General features: G+C 47.8%; 1 protein-coding gene across 1 annotated transcript in view; it reads left to right on the top strand.

Annotated features, from left to right (window-relative positions):
- LOC139379205 (ephrin-A4-like) overlaps positions 1–27904 on the top strand; it is an 89590-nt gene that overhangs the window by 45644 nt on the left and 16042 nt on the right. Inside the window, exon 2 of the mRNA XM_071122021.1 lies at positions 26243–26556. Coding sequence (XP_070978122.1) covers positions 26243–26556 — 314 coding nt within the window. The remainder of the gene's footprint in view (positions 1–26242; positions 26557–27904) is intronic.

Below are 27904 nucleotides of genomic sequence, written 5' to 3'. Positions count from 1 at the left end.
ACCCCTCTTAGTTGTTTCTCACTCCCTCCACCCCCTTAGTTGTTTCTCACTCCCTCCACCCCCTTAGTTGTTTCTCACTCCCTCCATCCCCCTTAGTTGTTTATCACTCCCTCCACCCCCCTTAGTTGTTTCTCACTCCCTCCACCCCCCTTAGTTGTTTCTCACTCCCTCCACCCCCCTTAGTTGTTTCTCACTCCCTCCACCCCCCTTAGTTGTTTCTCACTCCCTCCATCCCCCTTTGTTGTTTCTCACTCCCTCATCCCCCTTTGTTGTTTCTCACTCCCTCCATCCCCCTTTGTTGTTTCTCACTCCCTCCATCCCACTTTGTTGTTTCTCACTCCCTCATCCCCATTTGTTGTTTCTCACTCCCTCCATCCCCTTTGTTTCTCACTCCCTCCATCCCACTTTGTTGTTTCTCACTCCCTCCATCCCCTTTGTTGTTTCTCACTCCCTCCATCCCACTTTGTTGTTTCTCACTCCCTCCATCCCCCTTTGTTGTTTCTCACTCCCTCCATCCCACTTTGTTGTTTCTCACTCCCTCCATCCCACTTTGTTGTTTCTCACTCCCTCCATCCCACTTTGTTGTTTCTCACTCCCTCATCCCACTTTGTTGTTTCTCACTCCCTCATCCCACTTTGTTGTTTCTCACTCCCTCCATCCCACTTTGTTGTTTCTCACTCCCTCCATCCCACTTTGTTGTTTCTCACTCCCTCCATCCCACTTTGTTGTTTCTCACTCCCTCCACCCCCCTTTGTTGTTTCTCACTCCCTCCATCCCACTTTGTTGTTTCTCACTCCCTCATCCCACTTTGTTGTTTCTCACTCCCTCCATCCCACTTTGTTGTTTCTCACTCCCTCCATCCCACTTTGTTGTTTCTCACTCCCTCCATCCCACTTTGTTGTTTCTCACTCCCTCCACCCCCCTTTGTTGTTTCTCACTCCCTCCATCCCACTTTGTTGTTTCTCACTCCCTCCATCCCACTTTGTTGTTTCTCACTCCCTCCATCCCACTTTGTTGTTTCTCACTCCCTCCATCCCTCTTAGTTGTTTCTCACTCCCTCCACCCCCTTAGTTGTTTCTCACTCCCTCCACCCCCTTAGTTGTTTCTCACTCCCTCCATCCCCCTTAGTTGTTTATCACTCCCTCCACCCCCCTTAGTTGTTTCTCACTCCCTCCACCCCCCTTAGTTGTTTCTCACTCCCTCCACCCCCCTTAGTTGTTTCTCACTCCCTCCACCCCCCTTAGTTGTTTCTCACTCCCTCCATCCCCCTTTGTTGTTTCTCACTCCCTCATCCCCCTTTGTTGTTTCTCACTCCCTCCATCCCCCTTTGTTGTTTCTCACTCCCTCCATCCCACTTTGTTGTTTCTCACTCCCTCATCCCCATTTGTTGTTTCTCACTCCCTCCATCCCCTTTGTTTCTCACTCCCTCCATCCCACTTTGTTGTTTCTCACTCCCTCCATCCCCTTTGTTGTTTCTCACTCCCTCCATCCCACTTTGTTGTTTCTCACTCCCTCCATCCCCCTTTGTTGTTTCTCACTCCCTCCATCCCACTTTGTTGTTTCTCACTCCCTCCATCCCACTTTGTTGTTTCTCACTCCCTCCATCCCACTTTGTTGTTTCTCACTCCCTCATCCCACTTTGTTGTTTCTCACTCCCTCATCCCACTTTGTTGTTTCTCACTCCCTCCATCCCACTTTGTTGTTTCTCACTCCCTCCATCCCACTTTGTTGTTTCTCACTCCCTCCATCCCACTTTGTTGTTTCTCACTCCCTCCACCCCCCTTTGTTGTTTCTCACTCCCTCCATCCCACTTTGTTGTTTCTCACTCCCTCATCCCACTTTGTTGTTTCTCACTCCCTCCATCCCACTTTGTTGTTTCTCACTCCCTCCATCCCACTTTGTTGTTTCTCACTCCCTCCATCCCACTTTGTTGTTTCTCACTCCCTCCACCCCCCTTTGTTGTTTCTCACTCCCTCCATCCCACTTTGTTGTTTCTCACTCCCTCCATCCCACTTTGTTGTTTCTCACTCCCTCCATCCCACTTTGTTGTTTCTCACTCCCTCCATCCCACTTTGTTGTTTCTCACTCCCTCCATCTCACTTTGTTGTTTCTCACTCCCTCCATCCCACTTTGTTGTTTCTCACTCCCTCCATCCCACTTTGTTGTTTCTCACTCCCTCCACCCCCCTTTGTTGTTTCTCACTCCCTCCATCCCCCTTTGTTGTTTCTCACTCCCTCCATCCCCCTTTGTTGTTTCTCACTCCCTCCATCCCCCTTTGTTGTTTCTCACTCCCTCCATCCCACTTTGTTGTTTCTCACTCCCTCATCCCACTTTGTTGTTTCTCACTCCATCCATCCCCCTTTGTTGTTTCTCACTCCCTCCATCCCACTTTGTTGTTTCTCACTCCCTCCATCCCACTTTGTTGTTTCTCACTCCCTCCATCCCACTTTGTTGTTTCTCACTCCCTCCATCCCACTTTGTTGTTTCTCACTCCCTCCATCTCACTTTGTTGTTTCTCACTCCCTCCATCCCACTTTGTTGTTTCTCACTCCCTCCATCCCACTTTGTTGTTTCTCACTCCCTCATCCCACTTTGTTGTTTCTCACTCCCTCCACCCCCCTTTGTTGTTTCTCACTCCCTCCATCCCCCTTTGTTGTTTCTCACTCACTCCCTCCATCCCCCTTTGTTGTTTCTCACTCACTCCCTCCATCCCCCTTTGTTGTTTCTCACTCACTCCCTCATCCCACTTTGTTGTTTCTCACTCACTCCCTCCATCCCACTTTGTTGTTTCTCACTCCCTCATCCCACATCATTTCCTTTCTTCCTCTTTGATGGACTGCTGGAGGTCAAGGACGGTTTCATACACTTGAAGTAGAATTACCCCTAACCACAGTTCTAGGATCAGATATTCCCACCCCCAGTCCAACCCATATACATTTTGGGGAGGAATAATATCTGACCCTGTACCAGTGGTTCAGGGCATTATCTGCTCTGGACTACAGTGTCAGTGTTGTGTTGCTCTTTTGCGTTCTGTCATTGACATGTTGCTACACACCACTACAGAACTCCTGAGTTGCGGTGTTGTTCCATGGTAATGATGACTACCTGTTATGTTTTGGAACTCAGTAGAAATGTGGGAAATCATTGTGCAACCAACTTCCTGTATTGTTGTCACAGCATGCTAGACAGACTTTCGTAGAGGGTTGTTACGACATCATGCTATGCCCAACCAAGGAAGAGTTTGGGCTCCACCGAGCCTTACAATCTCTCCACAGTCACGACAATAGCTCCCCCCACCCCACCCGGTCACCCCACAGACCATTCAGGAACTCTCTTCTCCCCTTCTCTCTTCTCCCCTTCTCTCTTCTACCCTTCTCTCTTCTACCCTTCTCTCTTCTACCTCTTCTACCCTTCTCTCTTCTACCTCTTCTACCCTTCTCTCTTCTACCCTTCTCTCTTCTACCCTTCTCTCTTCTACCCTTCTCTCTTCTACCCTTCTCTCTTCTACCCTTCTCTCTTGTCCTGTCCTAGTAGTTCAGTGTACTAGGTTGATGTACTTGTACACTGTTCTCCTATGTAGTGGTGTATAATATTTAATATTATATTTTTTGCCATTTAGTGTACTTTGGTACTTGGTGTTTAGTAGCACAACTTAACTTGTGTCATGTACTTGGTTTGCGCAGTATGTACTTGGTATGCGTAGTATGTACTTTGTATGCGCAGTAGTAAAGTGTGGTTATATTCAGTATGCGTGTTGTGTCGTTGACAGTAGTATGTAGAGTAAGTGTTCTGTATTCCAGGGTGACTGTCTGCTGAGGGATTGTTGCTTGTTTAATAATTCTCTCAAATAAAGGATCAAAGGTCCCTGCCACAGTCAACCTCCTGCATTTCATTACAACTACACACACACAGAATACACACACACACATACTGTACACTCCTAATCCTCTCACACACTCATCAGTAATACCATCCATGATGTACAATATTCTTTTGATTCACTTGGGAGATGTTGTAGTAGTTAATTGGATATATTTTACATTGCTGTATTATTGAATCACTCAACATGTGGGTTGCTGTTATCTTCCATAGTGAGAATGGATTAGTTTCATAGAGTTAACATAGCACAGTCGTCCTGACGTCCTGACTCCACATCCGTCTTCCTGGATTGCACACTACACCAACAACAGAACAGAACACACACCTAGCGTCAGGCTGAAGACTGGACATGGGCTGTCTGACAAGACATTCCCCTAGTCCTCCTTTCTCTACTGTCTGTTTCTGTGTTCCTATAATATCATGGTTTTCTGCCCTGGCCCCTGTCTCTATCATAGTGCCAGGTTGTGTGTGTATGTGTTCTATACTGCCCTGTATTTGATTCTTCCTGTTTCACTTTGTTCTCTCACTGATTGGCTGCACTGACATTCTACTCTGTGACTCTGTTCTACAGCACTTCCATGATTCTCTGTGCTGTCACAGCTCCCCTGGCTCACAGTTGGCACAGAGCATCCTGGGTATAATTAGGGTGTACCACCTCCTCCAAGGTCTGGGGGGGTGAGATATTGAGGGGAGAAGGAAGGAAAGGTTGACAGTGTTTGACACCTTTGGCACACACCCTCTCTGTAATTGCCAGGGCATACATCATCTGAGCTGAGGATAGAGGAGGATGGAGGGACACCTGAGAGGGGTCTGAGATGAGGAGAATAGAGAGACAACGATGGGTGGGGAAAGAGGGATTGATATGCAAAGGGGGAGGGGGAGAATAGCAAGGGGGGGAGGAAGAGAAGAGGTAGTTTGACAAGACCTGTGAGCAGCTTTAGACAGGAGAGGAGTCAGTGACTGACACTCACTACAGGTGGTACACCCCTATGTAAACACTGCTGTCACTGACTGCACACACACACACACACCCTGCAGTACGCCAAAGTAAACATACCGGTGTGTGTGTGGTGGAGAGCCGATACATGTAATAGAGCTATGCATCGTGACCTGAGGGGTTGAACACAAACACACAGGGGATCAATACTGTGTGTGTGTGTCCTGTTTGAGTAGCCCAGATCGATGGGCCCCGTCTTGTAGATTGATCACCAATACTCTGCAGCATTTATTGATTAGGAATCAGCTTAGTGAAGAGCTGTCCCTGTGTTAAAGTCTACGGCACCTCTCTGCTAACTGTGTTAAAGTCTACGGCACCTCTCTGCTAACTGTGTTGAAGTCTACGGCACCTCTCTGCTAACTGTGTTGAAGTCTACGGCACCTCTCTGCTAACTGTGTTAAAGTCTACGGCACCTCTCTGCTAACTGTGTTGAAGTCTACGGCACCTCTCTGCTAACTGTGTTGAAGTCTACGGCACCTCTCTGCTAACTGTGTTGAAGTCTACGGCACCTCTCTGCTAACTGTGTTGAAGTCTACGGCACCTCTCTGCTAACTGTGTTGAAGTCTACGGCACCTCTCTGCTAACTGTGTTGAAGTCTACGGCACCTCTCTGCTAACTGTGTTGAAGTCTACGGCACCTCTCTGCTAACTGTGTTGAAGTCTACGGCACCTCTCTGCTAACTGTGTTGAAGTCTACGGCACCTCTCTGCTAACTGTGTTGAAGTCTACGGCACCTCTCTGCTAACTGTGTTGAAGTCTACGGCACCTCTCTGCTAACTGTGTTGAAGTCTACGGCACCTCTCTGCTAACTGTGTTGAAGTCTACGGCACCTCTCCTAACTGTGTTGAAGTATACGGCACCTCTCCTAACTGTGTTGAAGTATACGGCACCTCTCCTAACTGTGTTGAAGTCTACGGCACCTCTACTAACTGTGTTGAAGTCTACCGCACCTCTCTACTAACTGTGTTAAAGTCTACGGCACCTCTCTGCTAACTGTGTTGAAGTCTACGGCACCTCTCTGCTAACTGTGTTGAAGTCTACGGCACCTCTCCTAACTGTGTTGAAGTATACGGCACCTCTCCTAACTGTGTTGAAGTCTACGGCACCTCTACTAACTGTGTTGAAGTCTACGGCACCTCTCTACTAACTGTGTTGAAGTCTACGGCACCTCTCTACTAACTGAAGTCTACCGCACCTCTCTAACGGTGTTGAAGTCTACCGCACCTCTCTACTAACTGTGTTGAAGTCTACGGCACCTCTCTACTAACTGAAGTCTACCGCACCTCTCTACTAACGGTGTTGAAGTCTACGGCACCTCTCTACTAACTGTGTTGAAGTCTACGGCACCTCTCTACTACCTGTGTTGAAGTCTACGGCACCTCTCTACTAACTGTGTTGAAGTCTACCGCACCTCTCTACTAACTGTGTTGAAGTCTACCGCACCTCTCTACTGTGTTGAAGTCTACGGCACCTCTACTAACTGTGTTGAAGTCTACGGCACCTCTCTACTAACTGTGTTGAAGTCTACGGCACCTCTCTACTAACTGAAGTCTACCGCACCTCTCTAACGGTGTTGAAGTCTACCGCACCTCTCTACTAACTGTGTTGAAGTCTACGGCACCTCTCTACTAACTGAAGTCTACCGCACCTCTCTACTAACGGTGTTGAAGTCTACGGCACCTCTCTACTAACTGTGTTGAAGTCTACGGCACCTCTCTACTACCTGTGTTGAAGTCTACGGCACCTCTCTACTAACTGTGTTGAAGTCTACCGCACCTCTCTACTAACTGTGTTGAAGTCTACCGCACCTCTCTACTGTGTTGAAGTCTACCGCACCTCTCTACTAACTGTGTTGAAGTCTACGGAACCTCTCTACCAACTGTGTTGAAGTCTACCGCACCTCTCTACTAACTGTTGAAGTCTACGGCACCTCTACTAACAGTGTTGAAGTCTACGGCACACCTACTAACTGTGTTGAAGTCTACGGCACCTCTCTACTAACAGTGTTGAAGTCTACTGCACCTCTCTACTAACGGTGATGAAGTCTACTGCACCTCTCTACTAACGGTGTTGAAGTCCACTGCACCTCTCTACTAACTGCGTTGAAGTCTACCGCACCTCTCTACTAACTGTGTTGAAGTCTGCGGCACCTCTCTACTAACTGTGTTGAAGTCTACGGCACCTCTCTACTAACAGTGTTGAAGTCTACTGCACCTCTCTACTAACAGTGTTGAAGTCTACGGCACCTCTACTAACTGTGTTGAAGTCTACGGCACCTCTCTACTAACTGTGTTGAAGTCTACCGCACCTCTCTACTAACTGTGTTGAAGTCTACGGCACCTCTACTAACAGTGTTGAAGTCTACGGCACCTCTACTAACAGTGTTGAAGGCTATGGCACCTCTCTACTAACAGTGTTGAGGTCTACGGCACCTCTACTAACAGAGTTGAAGTCTACGGCACCTCTACTAACAGTGTTGAAGTCTACCGCACCTCTCTACTAACTGTGTTGAAGTCTACCGCACCTCTCTACTAACTGTGTTGAAGTCTACCGCACCTCTCTACTAACTGTGTTGAAGTCTACCGCACCTCTCTACTAACGGTGTTGACGTCTACCGCACCTCTCTACTAACTGTGTTGAAGTCTACGGCACCTCTCTACTAACGGTGTTGAAGTCTACGGCACCTCTACTAACTGTGTTGAAGTCTACCGCACCTCTCTACTAACGGCGTTGAAGTCTACGGCACCTCTACTAACAGTGTTGAAGTCTACGGCACCTCTCTACTAACTGTGTTGAAGTCTACGGCACCTCTACTAACTGTGTTGAAGTCTACAGCACCTCTCTACTAACGGTGTTGAAGTCTACGGCACCTCTCTGCTAACTGTGTTGAAGTCTACGGCACCTCTCTGCTAACTGTGTTGAAGTCTACGGCACCTCTCTGCTAACTGTGTTGAAGTCTACGGAACCTCTCTACTAACGGTGTTGAAGTCTGCGGCACCTCTCTACTAACTGTGTTGAAGTCTACGGCACCTCTCTACTAACTGTGTTGAAGTCTACGGCACCTCTCTGCTAACTGTGTTGAAGTCTACGGCACCTCTCTGCTAACTGTGTTGAAGTCTACGGCACCTCTCCTAACTGTGTTGAAGTATACGGCACCTCTCCTAACTGTGTTGAAGTCTACGGCACCTCTACTAACTGTGTTGAAGTCTACCGCACCTCTCTACTAACTGTGTTAAAGTCTACGGCACCTCTCTGCTAACTGTGTTGAAGTCTACGGCACCTCTCTGCTAACTGTGTTGAAGTCTACGGCACCTCTCCTAACTGTGTTGAAGTATACGGCACCTCTCCTAACTGTGTTGAAGTCTACGGCACCTCTACTAACTGTGTTGAAGTCTACGGCACCTCTCTACTAACTGTGTTGAAGTCTACGGCACCTCTCTACTAACTGAAGTCTACCGCACCTCTCTAACGGTGTTGAAGTCTACCGCACCTCTCTACTAACTGTGTTGAAGTCTACGGCACCTCTCTACTAACTGAAGTCTACCGCACCTCTCTACTAACGGTGTTGAAGTCTACGGCACCTCTCTACTAACTGTGTTGAAGTCTACGGCACCTCTCTACTACCTGTGTTGAAGTCTACGGCACCTCTCTACTAACTGTGTTGAAGTCTACCGCACCTCTCTACTAACTGTGTTGAAGTCTACCGCACCTCTCTACTGTGTTGAAGTCTACCGCACCTCTCTACTAACTGTGTTGAAGTCTACCGCACCTCTCTACTAACTGTGTTGAAGTCTACCGCACCTCTCTACTAACTGTGTTGAAGTCTACGGCACCTTTACTAACAGTGTTGAAGTCTACGGCACACCTACTAACTGTGTTGAAGTCTACGGCACCTCTCTACTAACAGTGTTGAAGTCTACTGCACCTCTCTACTAACGGTGATGAAGTCTACTGCACCTCTCTACTAACGGTGTTGAAGTCCACTGCACCTCTCTACTAACTGCGTTGAAGTCTACCGCACCTCTCTACTAACTGTGTTGAAGTCTGCGGCACCTCTCTACTAACTGTGTTGAAGTCTACGGCACCTCTCTACTAACAGTGTTGAAGTCTACTGCACCTCTCTACTAACAGTGTTGAAGTCTACGGCACCTCTACTAACTGTGTTGAAGTCTACGGCACCTCTCTACTAACTGTGTTGAAGTCTACCGCACCTCTCTACTAACTGTGTTGAAGTCTACTGCACCTCTACTAACAGTGTTGAAGTCTACGGCACCTCTACTAACAGTGTTGAAGGCTATGGCACCTCTCTACTAACAGTGTTGAGGTCTACGGCACCTCTACTAACAGAGTTGAAGTCTACGGCACCTCTACTAACAGTGTTGAAGTCTACCGCACCTCTCTACTAACTGTGTTGAAGTCTACCGCACCTCTCTACTAACTGTGTTGAAGTCTACCGCACCTCTCTACTAACTGTGTTGAAGTCTACCGCACCTCTCTACTAACGGTGTTGACGTCTACCGCACCTCTCTACTAACTGTGTTGAAGTCTACGGCACCTCTCTACTAACGGTGTTGAAGTCTACGGCACCTCTACTAACTGTGTTGAAGTCTACCGCACCTCTCTACTAACGGCGTTGAAGTCTACGGCACCTCTACTAACAGTGTTGAAGTCTACGGCACCTCTCTACTAACTGTGTTGAAGTCTACGGCACCTCTCTGCTAACTGTGTTGAAGTCTACGGCACCTCTCTGCTAACTGTGTTGAAGTCTACGGAACCTCTCTACTAACGGTGTTGAAGTCTACGGCACCTCTCTGCTAACTGTGTTGAAGTCTACGGAACCTCTCTACTAACGGTGTTGAAGTCTACGGCACCTCTCTGCTAACTGTGTTGAAGTCTACGGCACCTCTCTGCTAACTGTGTTGAAGTCTACGGCACCTCTCTGCTAACTGTGTTGAAGTCTACGGCACCTCTCTACTAACGGTGTTGAAGTCTACGGCACCTCTCTGCTAACGGTGTTGAAGTCTACGGCACCTCTCTGCTAACGGTGTTGAAGTCTACGGCACCTCTCTGCTAACTGTGTTGAAGTCTACCGCACCTCTCTACTAACTGTGTTGAAGTCTACCGCACCTCTCTACTAACTGTGTTGAAGTCTACGGCACCTCTACTAACTGTGTTGAAGTCTACCGCACCTCTCTACTAACTGTGTTGAAGTCTACGGCACCTCTACTAACTGTGTTGAAGTCTACGGCACCTCTCTACTAACGGTGTTGAAGTCTACGGCACCTCTCTGCTAACTGTGTTGAAGTCTACGGAACCTCTACTAACAGTGTTGAAGTCTACGGCACCTCTCTACTAACTGTGTTGAAGTCTACGGCACCTCTACTAACTGTGTTGAAGTGTACCGCACCTCTCTACTAACTGTGTTGAAGTCTACCGCACCTCTCTACTAACTGTGTTGAAGTCTACCGCACCTCTCTACTAACTGTGTTGAAGTCTACCGCACCTCTCTGCTAACTGTGTTGAAGTCTACGGCACCTCTCTACTAACTGTGTTGAAGTCTACGGCACCTCTACTAACTGTGTTGAAGTCTACCGCACCTCTACTAACTGTGTTGAAGTCTACGGCACCTCTCTACTAACTGTGTTGAAGTCTACGGCACCTCTACTAACTGTGTTGAAGTCTACGGCACCTCTCTACTAACTGTGTTGAAGTCTACGGCACCTATACTAACTGCGTTGAAGTCTACGGCACCTCTCTGCTAACTGTGTTGAAGTCTACGGAACCTCTCTACTAACGGTGTTGAAGTCTACGGCACCTCTCTACTAACTGTGTTGAAGTCTACGGCACCTCTCTGCTAACTGTGTTGAAGTCTACGGCACCTCTCTGCTAACTGTGTTGAAGTCTACGGCACCTCTCTACTAACGGTGTTGAAGTCTACGGCACCTCTCTACTAACGGTGTTGAAGTCTACGGCACCTCTCTGCTAACTGTGTTGAAGTCTACCGCACCTCTCTACTAACTGTGTTGAAGTCTACCGCACCTCTCTACTAACTGTGTTGAAGTCTACCGCACCTCTCTACTAACTGTGTTGAAGTCTACGGCACCTCTACTAACTGTGTTGAAGTCTACGGCACCTCTCTACTAACGGTGTTGAAGTCTACGGCACCTCTACTGACTGTGTTAAAGTCTACTGCACCTCTCTACTAACTGTGTTGAAGTCTACGGAACCTCTACTAACAGTGTTGAAGTCTACGGCACCTCTCTACTAACTGTGTTGAAGTCTACGGCACCTCTACTAACTGTGTTGAAGTCTACCGCACCTCTCTACTAACTGTGTTGAAGTCTACCGCACCTCTCTACTAACTGTGTTGAAGTCTACCGCACCTCTCTACTAACTGTGTTGAAGTCTACGGCACCTCTACTAACTGTGTTGAAGTCTACGACACCTCTCTACTAACTGTGTTGAAGTCTACGGCACCTCTCTGCTAACTGTGCTGAAGTCTACGGCACCTCTCTGCTAACTGTGTTGAAGTCTACGGCACCTCTACTAACTGTGTTGAAGTCTACGGCACCTCTCTACTAACTGTGTTGAAGTCTACGGCACCTCTACTAACTGTGTTGAAGTCTACGGCACCTCTACTAACTGTGTTGAAGTCTACGGCACCTCTCTACTAACTGTGTTGAAGTCTACGGCACCTATACTAACTGCGTTGAAGTCTACGGCACCTCTCTACTAACGGTGTAAGTCTACGGCACCTCTCTGCTAACTGTGTTGAAGTCTACGGAACCTCTCTACTAACGGTGTTGAAGTCTACGGCACCTCTCTACTAACTGTGTTGAAGTCTACGGCACCTCTCTGCTAACTGTGTTGAAGTCTACGGCACCTCTCTGCTAACTGTGTTGAAGTCTACGGCACCTCTCTACTAACGGTGTTGAAGTCTACGGCACCTCTCTACTAACGGTGTTGAAGTCTACGGCACCTCTCTGCTAACTGTGTTGAAGTCTACCGCACCTCTCTACTAACTGTGTTGAAGTCTACGGCACCTCTACTAACTGTGTTGAAGTCTACGGCACCTCTCTACTAACGGTGTTGAAGTCTACGGCACCTCTACTAACTGTGTTGAAGTCTACCGCACCTCTCTACTAACTGTGTTGAAGTCTACGGCACCTCTCTGCTAACTGTGTTGAAGTCTACGGAACCTCTCTACTAACGGTGTTGAAGTCTACGGCACCTCTACGGAAACTGTGTTGAAGTCTACGGCACCTCTCTACTAACTGTGTTGAAGTCTACGACAACTCTCTACTAACTGTGTTGAAGTCTACGGCACCTCTCTACTAACTGTGTTGAAGTCTACGGCACCTCTACTAACTGTGTTGAAGTCTACGGCACCTCTCTACTAACTGTGTTGAAGTCTACAGCACCTCTACTAACTGTGTTGAAGTCTACGGCACCTCTCTACTAACTGTGTTGAAGTCTACGGCACCTCTCTACTAACTGTGTTGAAGTCTACGGCACCTCTCTACTAACTGTGTTGAAGTCTACGGCACCTCTCTAGTAACTGTGTTGAAGTCTACGGCACCCCTACTAACTGTGTTGAAGTCTACGGCACCTCTACTAACTGTGTTGAAGTCTACGGCACCTCTCTACTAACTGTGTTGAAGTCTACGGCACCTCTACTAACTGTGTTGAAGTCTACGGCACCTCTACTAACAGTTTTGAAGTCTACGGCACCTCTACTAACTGTGTTGAAGTCTACGGCACCTCTCTACTAACTGTGTTGAAGTCTACGGCACCTCTACTAACAGTGTTGAAGTCTACGGCACCTCTACTAACTGTGTTGAAGTCTACGGCACCTCTCTACTAACTGTGTTGAAGTCTACCGCACCTCTCTACTAACTGTGTTGAAGTCTACGGCACCTCTACTAACTGTGTTGAAGTCTACGGCACCTCTCTGCTAACTGTGTTGAAGTCTACGGCACCTCTCTGCTAACTGTGTTGAAGTCTACGGCACCTCTCTACTAACTGTGTTGAAGTTTCCGGCACCTCTACTAACTGTGTTGAAGTCCACCGCACCTCTCTACTAACTGTGTTGAAGTCTACAGCACCTCTCTGCTAACTGTGTTGAAGTCTACGGCACCTCTCTGCTAACTGTGTTGAAGTCTACGGCACCTCTACTAACTGTGTTGAAGTCTACGGCACCTCTACTAACTGTGTTGAAGTCTACGGCACCTCTCTACCAACTGTGTTGAAGTCTACGGAACCTCTCTACTAACGGTGTTGAAGTCTACGGCACCTCTCTACTAACGGTGTTAAAGTCTACGGCACCTCTCTGCTAACTGTGTTGAAGTCTACCGCACCTCTCTACTAACTGTGTTGAAGTCTACCGCACCTCTCTACTAACTGTGTTGAAGTCTACCGCACCTCTCTACTAACTGTGTTGAAGTCTACGGCACCTCTACTAACTGTGTTGAAGTCTACGGCACCTCTCTACTAACTGTGTTGAAGTCTACGGCACCTCTCTACTAACTGTGTTGAAGTCTACGGCACCTCTCTACTAACTGTGTTGAAGTCTACGGCACCTCTCTACTAACTGTGTTGAAGTCTACGGCACCTCTCTACTAACTGTGTTGAAGTCTACTGCACCCCTACTAACTGTGTTGAAGTCTACGGCACCTCTACTAACTGTGTTGAAGTCTACAGCACCTCTCTACTAACTGTGTTGAAGTCTACGGCACCTCTACTAACTGTGTTGAAGTCTACGGCACCTCTACTAACAGTTTTGAAGTCTACGGCACCTCTACTAACTGTGTTGAAGTCTACGGCACCTCTCTACTAACTGTGTTGAAGTCTACGGCACCTCTACTAACAGTGTTGAAGTCTACGGCACCTCTACTAACTGTGTTGAAGTCTACGGCACCTCTCTGCTAACTGTGTTGAAGTCTACGGCACCTCTCTGCTAACTGTGTTGAAGTCTACGGCACCTCTCTGCTAACTGTGTTGAAGTCTACGGAACCTCTACTAACAGTGTTGAAGTCTACGGCACCTCTCTACTAACTGTGTTGAAGTCTACGGCACCTCTACTAACTGTGTTGAAGTCCACCGCACCTCTCTACTAACTGTGTTGAAGTCTACAGCACCTCTCTGCTAAGTGTGTTGAAGTCTACGGCACCTCTCTGCTAACTGTGTTGAAGTCTACGGCACCTCTACAAACTGTGTTGAAGTCTACGGCACCTCCACTAACTGTGTTGAAGTCTACGGCACCTCTCTACTAACTGTGTTGAAGTCTACAGCACCTCTCTGCTAACTGTGTTGAAGTCTACGGCACCTCTACTAACTGTGTTGAAGTCTACGGCACCTCTCTACTAACTGTGTTGAAGTCTACTGCACCTCTACTAACTGTGTTGAAGTCTACGGCACCTCTCTGCTAACTGTGTTGAAGTCTACGGCACCTCTACTAACTGTGTTGAAGTCTACGGCACCTCTCTACTAACTGTGTTGAAGTCTACTGCACCTCTACTAACTGTGTTGAAGTCTACGGCACCTCTCTGCTAACTGTGTTGAAGTCTACGGCACCTCTCTACTAACGGTGTTGAAGTCTACCGCACCTCTCTACTAACTGTGTTGAAGTCTACCGCACCTCTCTACTAACTGTGTTGAAGTCTACGGCACCTCTACTAACTGTGTTGAAGTCTACGGCACCTCTCTGCTAACTGTGTTGTAGTCTACGGAACCTCTACTAACAGTGTTGAAGTCTACGGCACCTCTCTACTAACTGTGTTGAAGTCTACCGCACCTCTCTACTGTGTTGAAGTCTACGGCACCTCTCTACCAACTGTGTTGAAGTCTACCGCACCTCTCTACCAACTGTGTTGAAGTCTACGGCACCTCTCTGCTAACTGTGTTGAAGTCTACGGAACCTCTCTACTAACGGTGTTGAAGTCTACGGCACCTCTCTACTAACGGTGTTGAAGTCTACGGCACCTCTCTGCTAACTGTGTTGAAGTCTACCGCACCTCTCTACTAACTGTGTTGAAGTCTACCGCACCTCTCTACTAACTGTGTTGAAGTCTACCGCACCTCTCTACTAACTGTGTTGAAGTCTACGGCACCTCTACTAACTGTGTTGAAGTCTACGGCACCTCTCTACTAACTGTGTTGAAGTCTACGGCACCTCTACTAACTGTGTTGAAGTCTACCGCACCTCTCTACTAACTGTGTTGAAGTCTACAGCACCTCTCTGCTAACTGTGTTGAAGTCTACGGCACCTCTCTGCTAACTGTGTTGAAGTCTACGGAACCTCTCTACTAACGGTGTTGAAGTCTACGGCACCTCTCTACTAACTGTGTTGAAGTCTACGGCACCTCTCTACTAACTGTGTTGAAGTCTACGGCACCTCTACTAACTGTGTTGAAGTCTACGGCACCTCTCTACTAACTGTGTTGAAGTCTACGGCACCTCTCTACTAACTGTGTTGAAGTCTACGGCACCTCTCTACTAACTGTGTTGAAGTCTACGGCACCTCTACTAACTGTGTTGAAGTCTACGGCACCTCTCTACTAACTGTGTTGAAGTCTACCGCACCTCTCTACTAACTGTGTTGAAGTCTACCGCACCTCTCTACTAACTGTGTTGAAGTCTACGGCACCTCTACTAACTGTGTTGAAGTCTACGGCACCTCTCTACTAACTGTGTTGAAGTCTACGGCACCTCTACTAACTGTGTTGAAGTCTACCGCACCTCTCTACTAACTGTGTTGAAGTCTACAGCACCTCTCTGCTAACTGTGTTGAAGTCTACGGCACCTCTCTGCTAACTGTGTTGAAGTCTACGGCACCTCTCTGCTAACTGTGTTGAAGTCTACGGAACCTCTCTACTAACGGTGTTGAAGTCTACGGCACCTCTCTACTAACTGTGTTGAAGTCTACGGCACCTCTCTACTAACTGTGTTGAAGTCTACGGCACCTCTACTAACTGTGTTGAAGTCTACGGCACCTCTCTACTAACTGTGTTGAAGTCTACGGCACCTCTCTACTAACTGTGTTGAAGTCTACGGCACCTCTCTACTAACTGTCTTGAAGTCTACGGCACCCCTACTAACTGTGTTGAAGTCTACGGCACCTCTACTAACTGTGTTGAAGTCTACGGCACCTCTCTACTAACTGTGTTGAAGTCTACGGCACCCCTACTAACTGTGTTGAAGTCTACGGCACCTCTACTAACTGTGTTGAAGTCTACTGCACCTCTCTACTAACTGTGTTGAAGTCTCTCTACTAACTGTGTTGAAGTCTACTGCACCTCTCTACTAACTGTGTTGAAGTCTACAGCACCTCTCTGCTAACGGTGTTGAAGTCTACTGCACCTCTCTACTAACTGTGTTGAAGTCTACAGCACCTCTCTACTAACAGTGTTTAAGTCTACCGCACCTCTCTACTAACTGTGTTGAAGTCTACGGCACCTCTCTGCTAACGGTGTTGAAGTCTACTGCACCTCTCTACTAACTGTGTTGAAGTCTACAGCACCTCTACTAACAGTGTTGAAGTCTACTGCATCTCTCTACTAACGGTGTTGAAGTCTACGGCACCTCTCTGCTAACGGTGTTGAAGTCTACCGCACCTCTCTACTAACTGTGTTGAAGTCTACGGCACCTCTCTGCTAACGGTGTTGAAGTCTACTGCACCTCTCTACTAACTGTGTTGAAGTCTACGGCACCTCTACTAACAGTGTTGAAGTCTACTGCATCTCTCTACTAACGGTGTTGAAGTCTACGGCACCTCTACTAACGGTGTTTTCTGACATGTTTCAAATCTATTGGTCCACTTCACTTTTAGCATGCAGTTTTCCCCAACCCAGATCTAGCTCACTTGTTTCAACCAATCAACTAATAATCTAAGTCCTTTATTAGTTAAACCAGGTGTGTGAGTACTAGGCTGGAACTAAAGTCTGCCCACCCTGCAACTCTCTGCAACCAGGGTGGGTGATCAGTGACCGAGGCGTTTGACTTGATATTGGGGCTGTATTACACATGGGAAATGGAAATCCTTCCTGACACACATACTGCTCACATTGTAACCATTTTCTGTCCTCTCTCCGTTAATCCTTCTTACTCTCTCTCTTTGTGTCCTCTCGCTGTGTTCATTTAGTTTCCTCTGTTCTCTCTTTCTGATGTCCCAGTCATTTTGGGGCTCTTTTCTCTGTCCACCCACTTAACTTGAGACCCCCCCCCTCTCTCTCCATGCTATTCTCTCTCCTTTTCCCCCTACAGTGACTCCTTGCACTTGTCCTCTCTCCCTCCCTCCCTCGCTCTGTCGCTCCCCGATAAAGACTCCCACTGACAGATCTGAACTTGCCACTGAGACACACATCCTGTCTTTTATTTCTCTTTTTCTCTCTCTTTCTATCCCTGCCCCCCTCATCCCCCCTCATGTGCTCAGTGTGGAGTGGAGACCAATTAAAGTCCATCTCCTCCTCTCTCTTTCTTGACGTCATGCTCTCTACTGTACCTCACTCACTCTTGATCTCTTTTCTCAATTTCTATTCAAATGGTTTTATTGGCATGGTAAACATATGTTTACATTGCTAAAGCAAGTGAAGTAGATGATAAACTATTTTTTTTAAATGAACAGTAAACATTACACTCACAGAAGTTCTGTCTCTCTCTCCTCTGTCTACAGCCAGACTCTCCTGGGTCACTAATTAAAACTCAACTCTTGTCTCTACTTTATTTTATCCTCCCCTCATCGTCTGACTGACTTTCTCTCTTTTTCCTGTCTTATTCTCATGAGCCTCTCACTTTGTCCATGGTCACCTCTCCTCTTTCTCCTTATGGCATGCCATTCTACCTCCCTTTATACACACTATCTCTTCCCCTCATACTTCTCCTTATGGCATGCCATTCTACCTCCCTTTATACACACTATCTCTTCCCCTCATACTTCTCCTTATGGCATGCCATTCTACCTCCCTTTATACACACTATCTCTTCCCCTCATACTTCTCCTTATGGCATGCCATTCTACCTCCCTTTATACACACTATCTCTTCCCCTCATACTTCTCCTTATGGCATGCCATTCTACCTCCCTTTATACACACTATCTCTTCCCCTCATACTTCTCCTTATGGCATGCCATTCTACCTCCCTTTATACACACTATCTCTTCCCCCTCATACTTCTCCTTATGGCATGCCATTCTACCTCCCTTTATACACACTATCTCTTCCCCTCATACTTCTCCTTATGGCATGCCATTCTACCTCCCTTTATACACACTATCTCTTCCCCTCATACTTCTCCTTATGGCATGCCATTCTACCTCCCTTTATACACACTATCTCTTCCCCTCATACTTCTCCTTACTTCCTTCCGTCTCTTGCTTACTTTTCTTGTCATGTTTTTTGTTTCATCACACACTTCATCCCTCGTTCCCATTCTCACATTGACTATCACTGCTCTACATATCTACTTCTTTCTCTCTCTGCCCCTTTAGGTATCCCCCCCAAAAAAATATATTTGATAGAATATTGTATTTGGCATTTACTACTATAGCCCAGGGTTCCCCAAACTTTGTCCTGCCAGTCCCTTGACACTTGTGGGGGTCGTAGTGCAAAATGGAGAACACCATAGTCTTTGAGAGCCTCTCCTTTCCATGGAGTGAAATAGTTTGTAGACCAAACTGTTCAGACGCTAGACGTTTTTGTGATTAGTCAGATTTTCGGGATATCTCATGGTCTGACAAACACTGCTGTAGCTCGGCCACCTTCCACCATCAATAAACTCTTAAGGATTATTATTATGCAGACTGGTGGACATACTGGCCAGTCTGTTGTTCTCTCTCCGCTAGTGGAGGACTGTTAGATATGCTGCTTCTTTCTCCGCTAGTGGAGGACTGTTAGATATGCTGCTTCTCTCTCCGCTAGTGGAGGACTGTTAGATATGCTGCTTCTCTCTCCGCTAGTGGAGAACTGTTAGATATGCTGCTTCTCTCTCCGCTAGTGGAGGACTGTTAGATATGCTGCTTCTCTCTCCGCTAGTGGAGGACTGTTAGATATGCTGCTTCTCTCTCCGCTAGTGGAGGACTGTTAGATATGCTGCTTCTCTCTCCGCTAGTGGAGGACTGTTAGATATGCTGCTTCTCTCTCCGCTAGTGGAGGACTGTTAGATATGCTGCTTCTCTCTCCGCTAGTGGAGGACTGTTAGATATGCTGCTTCTCTCTCCGCTAGTGGAGGACTGTTAGATATGCTGCTTCTCTCTCCGCTAGTGGAGGACTGTTAGATATGCTGCTTCTCTCTCCGCTAGTGGAGGACTGTTAGATATGCTGCTTCTCTCTCCGCTAGTGGAGAACTGTTAGATATGCTGCTTCTCTCTCCGCTAGTGGAGGACTGTTAGATATGCTGCTTCTCTCTCCGCTAGTGGAGGACTGTTAGATATGCTGCTTCTCTCTCCGCTAGTGGAGGACTGTTAGATATGCTGCTTCTCTCTCCGCTAGTGGAGAACTGTTAGATATGCTGCTTCTCTCTCCGCTAGTGGAGGACTGTTAGATATGCTGCTTCTCTCTCCGCTAGTGGAGGACTGTTAGATATGCTGCTTCTCTCTCCGCTAGTGGAGGACTGTTAGATATGCTGCTTCTCTCTCCGCTAGTGGAGGACTGTTAGATATGCTGCTTCTCTCTCCACTAGTGGAGGACTGTTAGATATGCTGCTTCTCTCTCCGCTAGTGGAGGACTGTTAGATATGCTGCTTCTCTCTCCACTAGTGGAGGACTGTTAGATATGCTGCTTCTCTCTCCGCTAGTGGAGGACTGTTAGATATGCTGCTTCTCTCTCCGCTAGTGGAGGACTGTTAGATATGCTGCTTCTCTCTCCGCTAGTGGAGGACTGTTAGATATGCTGCTTCTCTCTCCGCTAGTGGAGGACTGTTAGATATGCTGCTTCTCTCTCCGCTAGTGGAGGACTGTTAGATATGCTGCTTCTCTCTCCGCTAGTGGAGGACTGTTAGATATGCTGCTTCTCTCTCCGCTAGTGGAGGACTGTTAGATATGCTGCTTCTCTCTCCGCTAGTGGAGGACTGTTAGATATGCTGCTTCTCTCTCCGCTAGTGGAGGACTGTTAGATATGCTGCTTCTCTCTCCGCTAGTGGAGGACTGTTAGATATGCTGCTTCTCTCTCCGCTAGTGGAGGACTGTTAGATATGCTGCTTCTCTCTCCGCTAGTGGAGGACTGTTAGATATGCTGCTTCTCTCTCCGCTAGTGGAGGACTGTTAGATATGCTGCTTCTCTCTCCGCTAGTGGAGGACTGTTAGATATGCTGCTTCTCTCTCCGCTAGTGGAGGACTGTTAGATATGCTGCTTCTCTCTCCGCTAGTGGAGGACTGTTAGATATGCTGCTTCTCTCTCCGCTAGTGGAGGACTGTTAGATATGCTGCTTCTCTCTCCGCTAGTGGAGGACTGTTAGATATGCTGCTTCTCTCTCCGCTAGTGGAGGACTGTTAGATATGCTGCTTCTCTCTCCGCTAGTGGAGGACTGTTAGATATGCTGCTTCTCTCTCTGCTAGTGGAGGACTGTTAGATATGCTGCTTCTCTCTCCGCTAGTGGAGGACTGTTAGATATGCTGCTTCTCTCTCCGCTAGTGGAGGACTGTTAGATATGCTGCTTCTCTCTCCGCTAGTGGAGGACTGTTAGATATGCTGCTTCTCTCTCCACTAGTGGAGGACTGTTAGATATGCTGCTTCTCTCTCCGCTAGTGGAGGACTGTTAGATATGCTGCTTCTCTCTCCGCTAGTGGAGGACTGTTAGATATGCTGCTTCTCTCTCCGCTAGTGGAGAACTGTTAGATATGCTGCTTCTCTCTCTGCTAGTGGAGGACTGTTAGATATGCTGCTTCTCTCTCCGCTAGTGGAGGACTGTTAGATATGCTGCTTCTCTCTCCGCTAGTGGAGGACTGTTAGATATGCTGCTTCTCTCTCCGCTAGTGGAGGACTGTTAGATATGCTGCTTCTCTCTCCGCTAGTGGAGGACTGTTAGATATGCTGCTTCTCTCTCCGCTAGTGGAGGACTGTTAGATATGCTGCTTCTCTCTCCGCTAGTGGAGGACTGTTAGATATGCTGCTTCTCTCTCCGCTAGTGGAGGACTGTTAGATATGCTGCTTCTCTCTCCGCTAGTGGAGGACTGTTAGATATGCTGCTTCTCTCTCCGCTAGTGGAGGACTGTTAGATATGCTGCTTCTCTCTCCGCTAGTGGAGGACTGTTAGATATGCTGCTTCTCTCTCCACTAGTGAAGTACTGTTAGATTAGGCTGCGTCTCCTCAATTCACTAAGGCCCTTCGACACCGTACTGCTCATGTCTGGCCCCATGTTGTTATTCCCAGAACCAGCCAGCCTTGACTGGAGGCCCTAGTGTGTGTCAGAGTCAAGTCCACATTGTTCTGTTCCGACTCCCTTTTTTCTTCTTAATTAGCATTGTTGGGCCTCTTTCGTTCTCTCTCTCTCTCGTTCTCTCTCTCTCGCTCTCGTTCTCTCTTGGTCGTTCTCTCTCTGTCGGTTGGTTGTCCTGGTACTGCTCCCAGCTATGTCATTACAAAGTATCAGACACCAAAACAAGTAATACAGGTGGCTCTACATTATGTTGCTTTATCACCTTGTAATGGTTATGTGGAATATTGATGATTTATCCATCTTTCTTGTCTCCATCTCTCCTCCAGGCCCACAGTTATTTAGACTATCAACTATCCAGCTCTTCTCTCCATCCGTCTCTCTTTCTCTGACTGACAGCATTGTATTTTACTGTGTTTGATTGTTATTGTGGAATGTTGATGCTTAATCTCTTTTCCTCTTTATCCCTCTCTCCCTTTCCTTCTGTCTCTCCCTTTCCGTCTCTCCCCCTTTCCTTGTCTCTCCCTTTCCTTCTGTCTCTCCCTTTCCTTCTGTCTCTCCCTTTCCTTCTGTCTCTCCCTTTCCTTCTGTCTCTCCCTTTCCTTCTGTCTCTCCCTTTCCTTCTGTCTCTCCCTTTCCTTCTGTCTCTCCCTTTCCTTCTGTCTCTCCCTTTCCTTCTGTCTCTCCCTTTCCTTCTGTCTCTCCCTTTCCTTCTGTCTCTCCCCCTTTCCTTCTGTCTCTCCCCCTTTCCCTGTCTCTCCCCCTTTCCCTGTCTCTCCCCCTTTCCCTGTCTCTCCCCCTTTCCTTCTGTCTCTCCCTTTCCTTCTGTCTCTCCCTTTCCTTCTGTCTCTCCCTTTCCTTCTGTCTCTCCCTTTCCTTCTGTCTCTCCCTTTCCTTCTGTCTCTCCCTTTCCTTCTGTCTCCCTTTCCTTCTGTCTCTCCCTTTCCTGCTGTCTCTCCCTTTCCTTCTCTCCCCCTTTCCCCGTCTCTCCCTTTCCTTCTCTCCCCCTTTCCTTGTCTCTCCCTTTCCTTCTGTCTCTCCCTTTCCTTCTGTCTCTCCCTTTCCTTCTGTCTCTCCCTTTCCTGCTGTCTCTCCCTTTCCTTCTCTCCCCCTTTCCCTGTCTTTCCCTTTCCTTCTCTCCCCCTTTCCTTCTCTCTCCCTTTCCTTCTGTCTCTCCCTTTCCTTCTGTCTCTCCCTTTCCTTCTGTCTCTCTCTTTCCTTCTGTCTCTCCCTTTCCTTCTCTCTCTCCCTTTCCTTCTCTCTCCCTTTCCTTCTGTCTCTCCCTTCTGTCTCTCCCTTTCCTTCTCTCTCCCTTCTGTCTCTCCCTTTCCTTCTCTCTCCCTTCTGTCTCTCCCTTTCCTTCTCTCTCCCTTTCCTTCTCTCTCCCTTTCCTTCTCTCTCCTTCTCTCTCTCTCCCTTTCCTTCTCTCTCCCTTTCTCTCCCCCTTTCCTTCTCTCTCTCTCCCCCTTTCTCTCCCCCTTTCCTTCTCTCTCTCCCCCTTTCCTTCTCTCTCTCTCTCCTTTTCCTTCTCTCTCCCTTTCCTTCTCTCTCCCTTTCCTTCTCTCTCCCTTTCCTTCTCTCTCCCTTTCCTTCTCTCTCCCTTTCCTTCTCTCTCTCTCCTTCTCTCTCTCCTCTCTCTCTCTCCTTCTCTCTCTCTCTCTCCTTCTCTCTCTCTCTCTCTCTCTCCCTTTCCTTCTCTCTCACTCTCTCTCTTTCCTTCTCTCTCTCTTTCCTTCTCTCTCTCTCTTTCTTTCCTTCTGCCTCTCTCTCTCCTTCTCTCTCTCTCCTTCTCTCTCTCTCTCTCTTTCCTTCTCTCTCCCTTTCTCTCCCCCTTTCCTTCTCTCTCTTTCCTTCGCTCTCTCTCTTTCCTTCTCTCTCTTTCCTTCTCTCTCTTTCTTTCCTTCTGCCTCTCTCTCTCTCCTTCTCTCTCTCCTTCTCTCTCTCTCCTTCTCTCTCTCTCCTTCTCTCTCTCTCTCTCTTTCCTTCTCTCTCCCTTTCTCTCCTCCTTTCCTTCTCTCTATCTCTCCTTTTCCTTCTCTCTCCCTTTCCTTCTCTCTCTCTCCTTCTCTCTCTCCTTCTCTCTCTCTCCTTCTCTCTCTCTCTTTCTCTCTCTCTCTTTCCTTCTCTCTCTCTCTCTTTCCTTCTCTCTCTCTCTTTCCTTCTCTCTCTCTTTCCTCTCTCTTTCCTCTCTTTCCTCTCTCCCTTCTCTCTCCCTTTCCTTCTCTCTCCCTTCTTTCTCCCTTTCCTTCTCTCTCTCTCTCTTTCCTTTTCTCTCTCTCTTTCCTTTTCTCTCTCTCTTTCCTTCTCTCTCTCTCTTTCCTTCTCTCTCTCTCTCTTTCCTTCTCTCTCCCTTTCCTTCTCTCTCCCTTTCCTTCTCTCTCCCTTTCCTTCTGTCTCTCTCCCTTTCCTTCTGTCTCTCTCTCTTTCCTTCTGTCTCTCTCCTTTCTCTCTCTCTCCTTTCTCTCTCTCTCCTCTCTCTCCCCTCGCTCTCTCTTTCCTTCTCTCTCTTTCCTTCTCTCTCTCTCTCTCTTTCCTTCTCTCTCTCTTTCCTTCTGTCTCTCTCCCTTTCCTTCTGTCTCTCTCTCTTTCCTTCTGTCTCTCTCCTTTCTCTCTCTCTCCTTTCTCTCTCTCTCCTCTCTCTCCCCTCGCTCTCTCTTTCCTTCTCTCTCTTTCCTTCTCTCTCTCTCTCTCTTTCCTTCTCTCTCTCTTTCCTCTCTCTGTCTTTCCTTCTGTCTCTCTCTCTTTCCTTCTCTCTCTCTCCCTTTCCTTCTCTCCCCCTTTCCCTGTCTTTCCCTTTCCTTCTCTCCCCCTTTCCTTCTCTCTCCCTTTCCTTCTGTCTCTCCCTTTCCTTCTGTCTCTCCCTTTCCTTCTGTCTCTCCCTTTCCTTCTGTCTCTCTCTTTCCTTCTGTCTCTCCCTTTCCTTCTCTCTCTCCCTTTCCTTCTCTCTCCCTTTCCTTCTGTCTCTCCCTTCTGTCTCTCCCTTTCCTTCTCTCTCCCTTCTGTCTCTCCCTTTCCTTCTCTCTCCCTTTCCTTCTCTCTCCCTTCTGTCTCTCCCTTTCCTTCTCTCTCCCTTTCCTTCTCTCTCCCTTCTGTCTCTCTCCTTCTCTCTCTCTCCCTTTCCTTCTCTCTCCCTTTCTCTCCCCCTTTCCTTCTCTCTCTCTCCCCCTTTCTCTCCCCCTTTCCTTCTCTCTCTCCCCCTTTCCTTCTCTCTCTCTCCTTTTCCTTCTCTCTCCTTTTCCTTCTCTCTCCCTTTCCTTCTCTCTCCCTTTCCTTCTCTCTCTCTCCTTCTCTCTCTCCTCTCTCTCTCTCCTTCTCTCTCTCTCTCCTTCTCTCTCTCTCTCTCTCTCTCTCTCCATTTCCTTCTCTCTCACTCTCTCTCTTTCCTTCTCTCTCTCTTTCCTTCTCTCTCTCTCTTTCTTTCCTTCTGCCTCTCTCTCTCCTTCTCTCTCTCTCCTTCTCTCTCTCTCTCTCTCTTTCCTTCTCTCTCCCTTTCTCTCCCCCTTTCCTTCTCTCTCTTTCCTTCGCTCTCTCTCTTTCCTTCTCTCTCTTTCCTTCTCTCTCTTTCTTTCCTTCTGCCTCTCTCTCTCTCCTTCTCTCTCTCCTTCTCTCTCTCTCCTTCTCTCTCTCTCTCTCTTTCCTTCTCTCTCCCTTTCTCTCCTCCTTTCCTTCTCTCTATCTCTCCTTTTCCTTCTCTCTCCCTTTCCTTCTCTCTCCCTTTCCTTCTCTCCCTTTCCTTCTCTCTCCCTTTCCTTCTCTCCCTTTCCTTCTCTCTCTCTCCTTCTCTCTCTCCTTCTCTCTCTCTCCTTCTCTCTCTCTTTCTCTCTCTCTCTTTCCTTCTCTCTCTCTCTCTTTCCTTCTCTCTCTCTTTCCTCTCTCCCTTCTCTCTCCCTTTCCTTCTCTCTCCCTTCTTTCTCCCTTTCCTTCTCTCTCTCTCTCTTTCCTTTTCTCTCTCTCTTTCCTTTTCTCTCTCTCTTTCCTTCTCTCTCTCTCTTTCCTTCTCTCTCTCTCTCTTTCCTTCTCTCTCCCTTTCCTTCTCTCTCCCTTTCCTTCTCTCTCCCTTTCCTTCTGTCTCTCTCCCTTTCCTTCTGTCTCTCTCTCTTTCCTTCTGTCTCTCTCCTTTCTCTCTCTCTCCTTTCTCTCTCTCTCCTCTCTCTCCCCTCGCTCTCTCTTTCCTTCTCTCTCTTTCCTTCTCTCTCTCTCTCTTTCCTTCTCTCTCTCTTTCCTTCTCTCTCTCTTTCCTCTCTCTGTCTTTCCTTCTGTCTCTCTCTCTTTCCTTCTCTCTCTCTCTCTTTCCTTCTCTCTCTCTCTTTCCTTCTCTCTCTCTCTCTCTCTCTCTCTCTCTTTCCTTCTCTATTTCCTTCTCTCTCTCTCTCCTTTCTCTCTCCTCTCTCTTTCTTTCCTTCTCTCTCTCTTTCCTCTCTCTCCTCTCTCTCTTTCCTTCTCTCTCTCTTTCCTTCTCTCTCCTTTCTCTCTCTCCTTTCTCTCTCTCTCCTCTCTCTTTCCTTCTCTCTCTTTCCTTCTCTCTCTCTCTCTTTCCTTCTCTCTCTCTCTTTCCTTCTATCTTTCCTTCTCTCTCTCTCCTCTCTCTCTCTCTCTTCCTTCTCTCTTGTTCCTTCTGTCTCTCTCTCTCTTTCCTTCTGTCTCTCTCTCTCTTTCCTTCTGTCTCTCTCTTTCTTTCCTTCTCTCTCTCTCTCTCTTTCCTTCTCTCTCTCTCTCTTTCCTTCTCTCTCTCTCTTTCCTTCTCTCTTTCCTTCTCTCTTTCCTTTCTCTCTCTCTCCTTTCTCTCTCCTCTCTCTCCTCACTCTCTCTCTCTCTCTTTCCTTCTCTCTTGTTCCTTCTGTCTCTCTCTCTCTTTCCTTCTCTCTCTTTCCTCTCTCTCTCTTTCCTCTCTCTTTCCTTTTCTCTCTCTTTCCTCCTCTCTCTCTTTCCTTCTCTCTCTCTCTCTCTCTCCTCTCTCTCATTCCTTCTCTCTCTCTCTCTCTCTTTCCTTCTTTCTCAGATTGACGGGAGGGGATCTGTCCATCCAGGTGAATCTCAATGACTACCTGGATATCTACTGCCCCCACTACCCTCACCTGTCTCCCCCCAGTGAGGAGGCCTATCCCCAGGCCCCACCAGACAGCCTGGCCCTGTACCTGGTGGCTGAGGGGGGATTCAAGGGCTGTGTGGAGACCCAGGGGGCCATCAAGAGGTGGGAGTGTAACATCCCCCGTGCCCCCTTCGGCCCTGTCCGCTTCTCAGAGAAGATCCAGCGCTTCACCCCCTTCTCTCTGGGCTTCGAGTTCCTCCCCGGACACCACTACTACTACAGCTGTGAGTGGGTGTATGGGTGTGTGTGTGTGTGTGTAAGTAAGTAAGTCTGTTTGATAACTTGGGTTTCCTCTTTTCCCACTACTTCCTATTTCTGTCTTCCTCTCTCATTTATCTACAACTGCTGGAGTAGGGAGGGGGGGAGCAAGGGAGGCAGAGAAGGTAGAGGGGAGGGAGGGAGCGATGTCTACTGTTTGCTGATGATCTGGTGCTTCTGTCCCCAACCAAGGAGGGCCTACACCAGCACCTAGATCTTCTGCACAGATTCTGTCAGACCTGGGCCCTGACAGTAAATCTCAGTAAGACCAAAATAATGGTGTTCCAAAAAAGGTCCAGTCGCCAGGACCACAAAAACAAATTCCATCTAGACACCATTGCCCTAGAGCACACAAAAAAACGATACCTACCTCGGCCTAAAGCTCAGCGCCACAGGTAACTTCCACAAAGCTGTGAACGACCTGAGAGAAAAGGCAAGAAGGGCCTTCTGTCATCAAAAGGAACATCAAATTCGACATACTAATTAGGATCTGGCTAAAAATACTTGAATCAGTCATAGAGCCCATTGCCCTTTATGGTTGTGAGGTCTGGGGTCCGCTCACCAACCAAGACTTCACAACATGGGACAAACACCAAATTGAGACTGCATGCAGAATTCAGCAAAAATATCCTCTGTGTGCAACGTAGAACACCAAATAATGCATGCAGAGCAGAATTAGGCCGATACCCACTAATTATCAAAATCCAGAAAAGAGCCGTTAAATTCTATAACCACCTAAAAGGAAGCGATTCCCAAACCTTCCATAACAAAGCCATCACCTACAGAGAAATTAACCTGGAGAAGAGTCCCCTAAGCAAGCTGGTCCCGGGGCTCTGTTCACAAACAAACCCCACAGAGCCCCAGGACAGCAGCACAATTAGACCCAACCAAATCATGAGAAAACAAAAAGATAATTACTTGACACATTGGAGAGGGGAAGGTTTGGTGCCCTGAAATCCGTTTCTTCTGTTTTTACAACTTCTGGTCTCTGTCCAACCAAAAGAGGGGGGGGACAAGAAAAACAGGAAAAAGAAAGGAAGAGAAGCGTGGAATGAAAGAGGGGAGAGTCTGATAGTACAGGAAGGGAGGGGGAGAGAGAGGGGGATGAGTGGAATCCACAGGGAGAAAGAAAAGGGGAGCAACAAAAGTGAGGGAAAAGGGCGAGGAAAATAATGGATGAGAGACGGAGGGAAAGAATCTTTACATAAATTACTATTGCGGTCTGCGGGACAATGGAGCGTTGTCAGGGCATGACACACACACACACACACACACACACGAGAAAGAAAGAAAACTGGGCCTTTATGTCTGTGC

This window comes from Oncorhynchus clarkii, chromosome 2, assembly GCF_045791955.1.
Source record: "Oncorhynchus clarkii lewisi isolate Uvic-CL-2024 chromosome 2, UVic_Ocla_1.0, whole genome shotgun sequence".
Classification (NCBI taxonomy): Eukaryota; Metazoa; Chordata; class Actinopteri; order Salmoniformes; family Salmonidae; genus Oncorhynchus; species Oncorhynchus clarkii.
The sequence above is the reverse complement of the archived record's forward strand: the minus strand, read 5'-3'. Positions and strand labels throughout refer to the sequence as shown.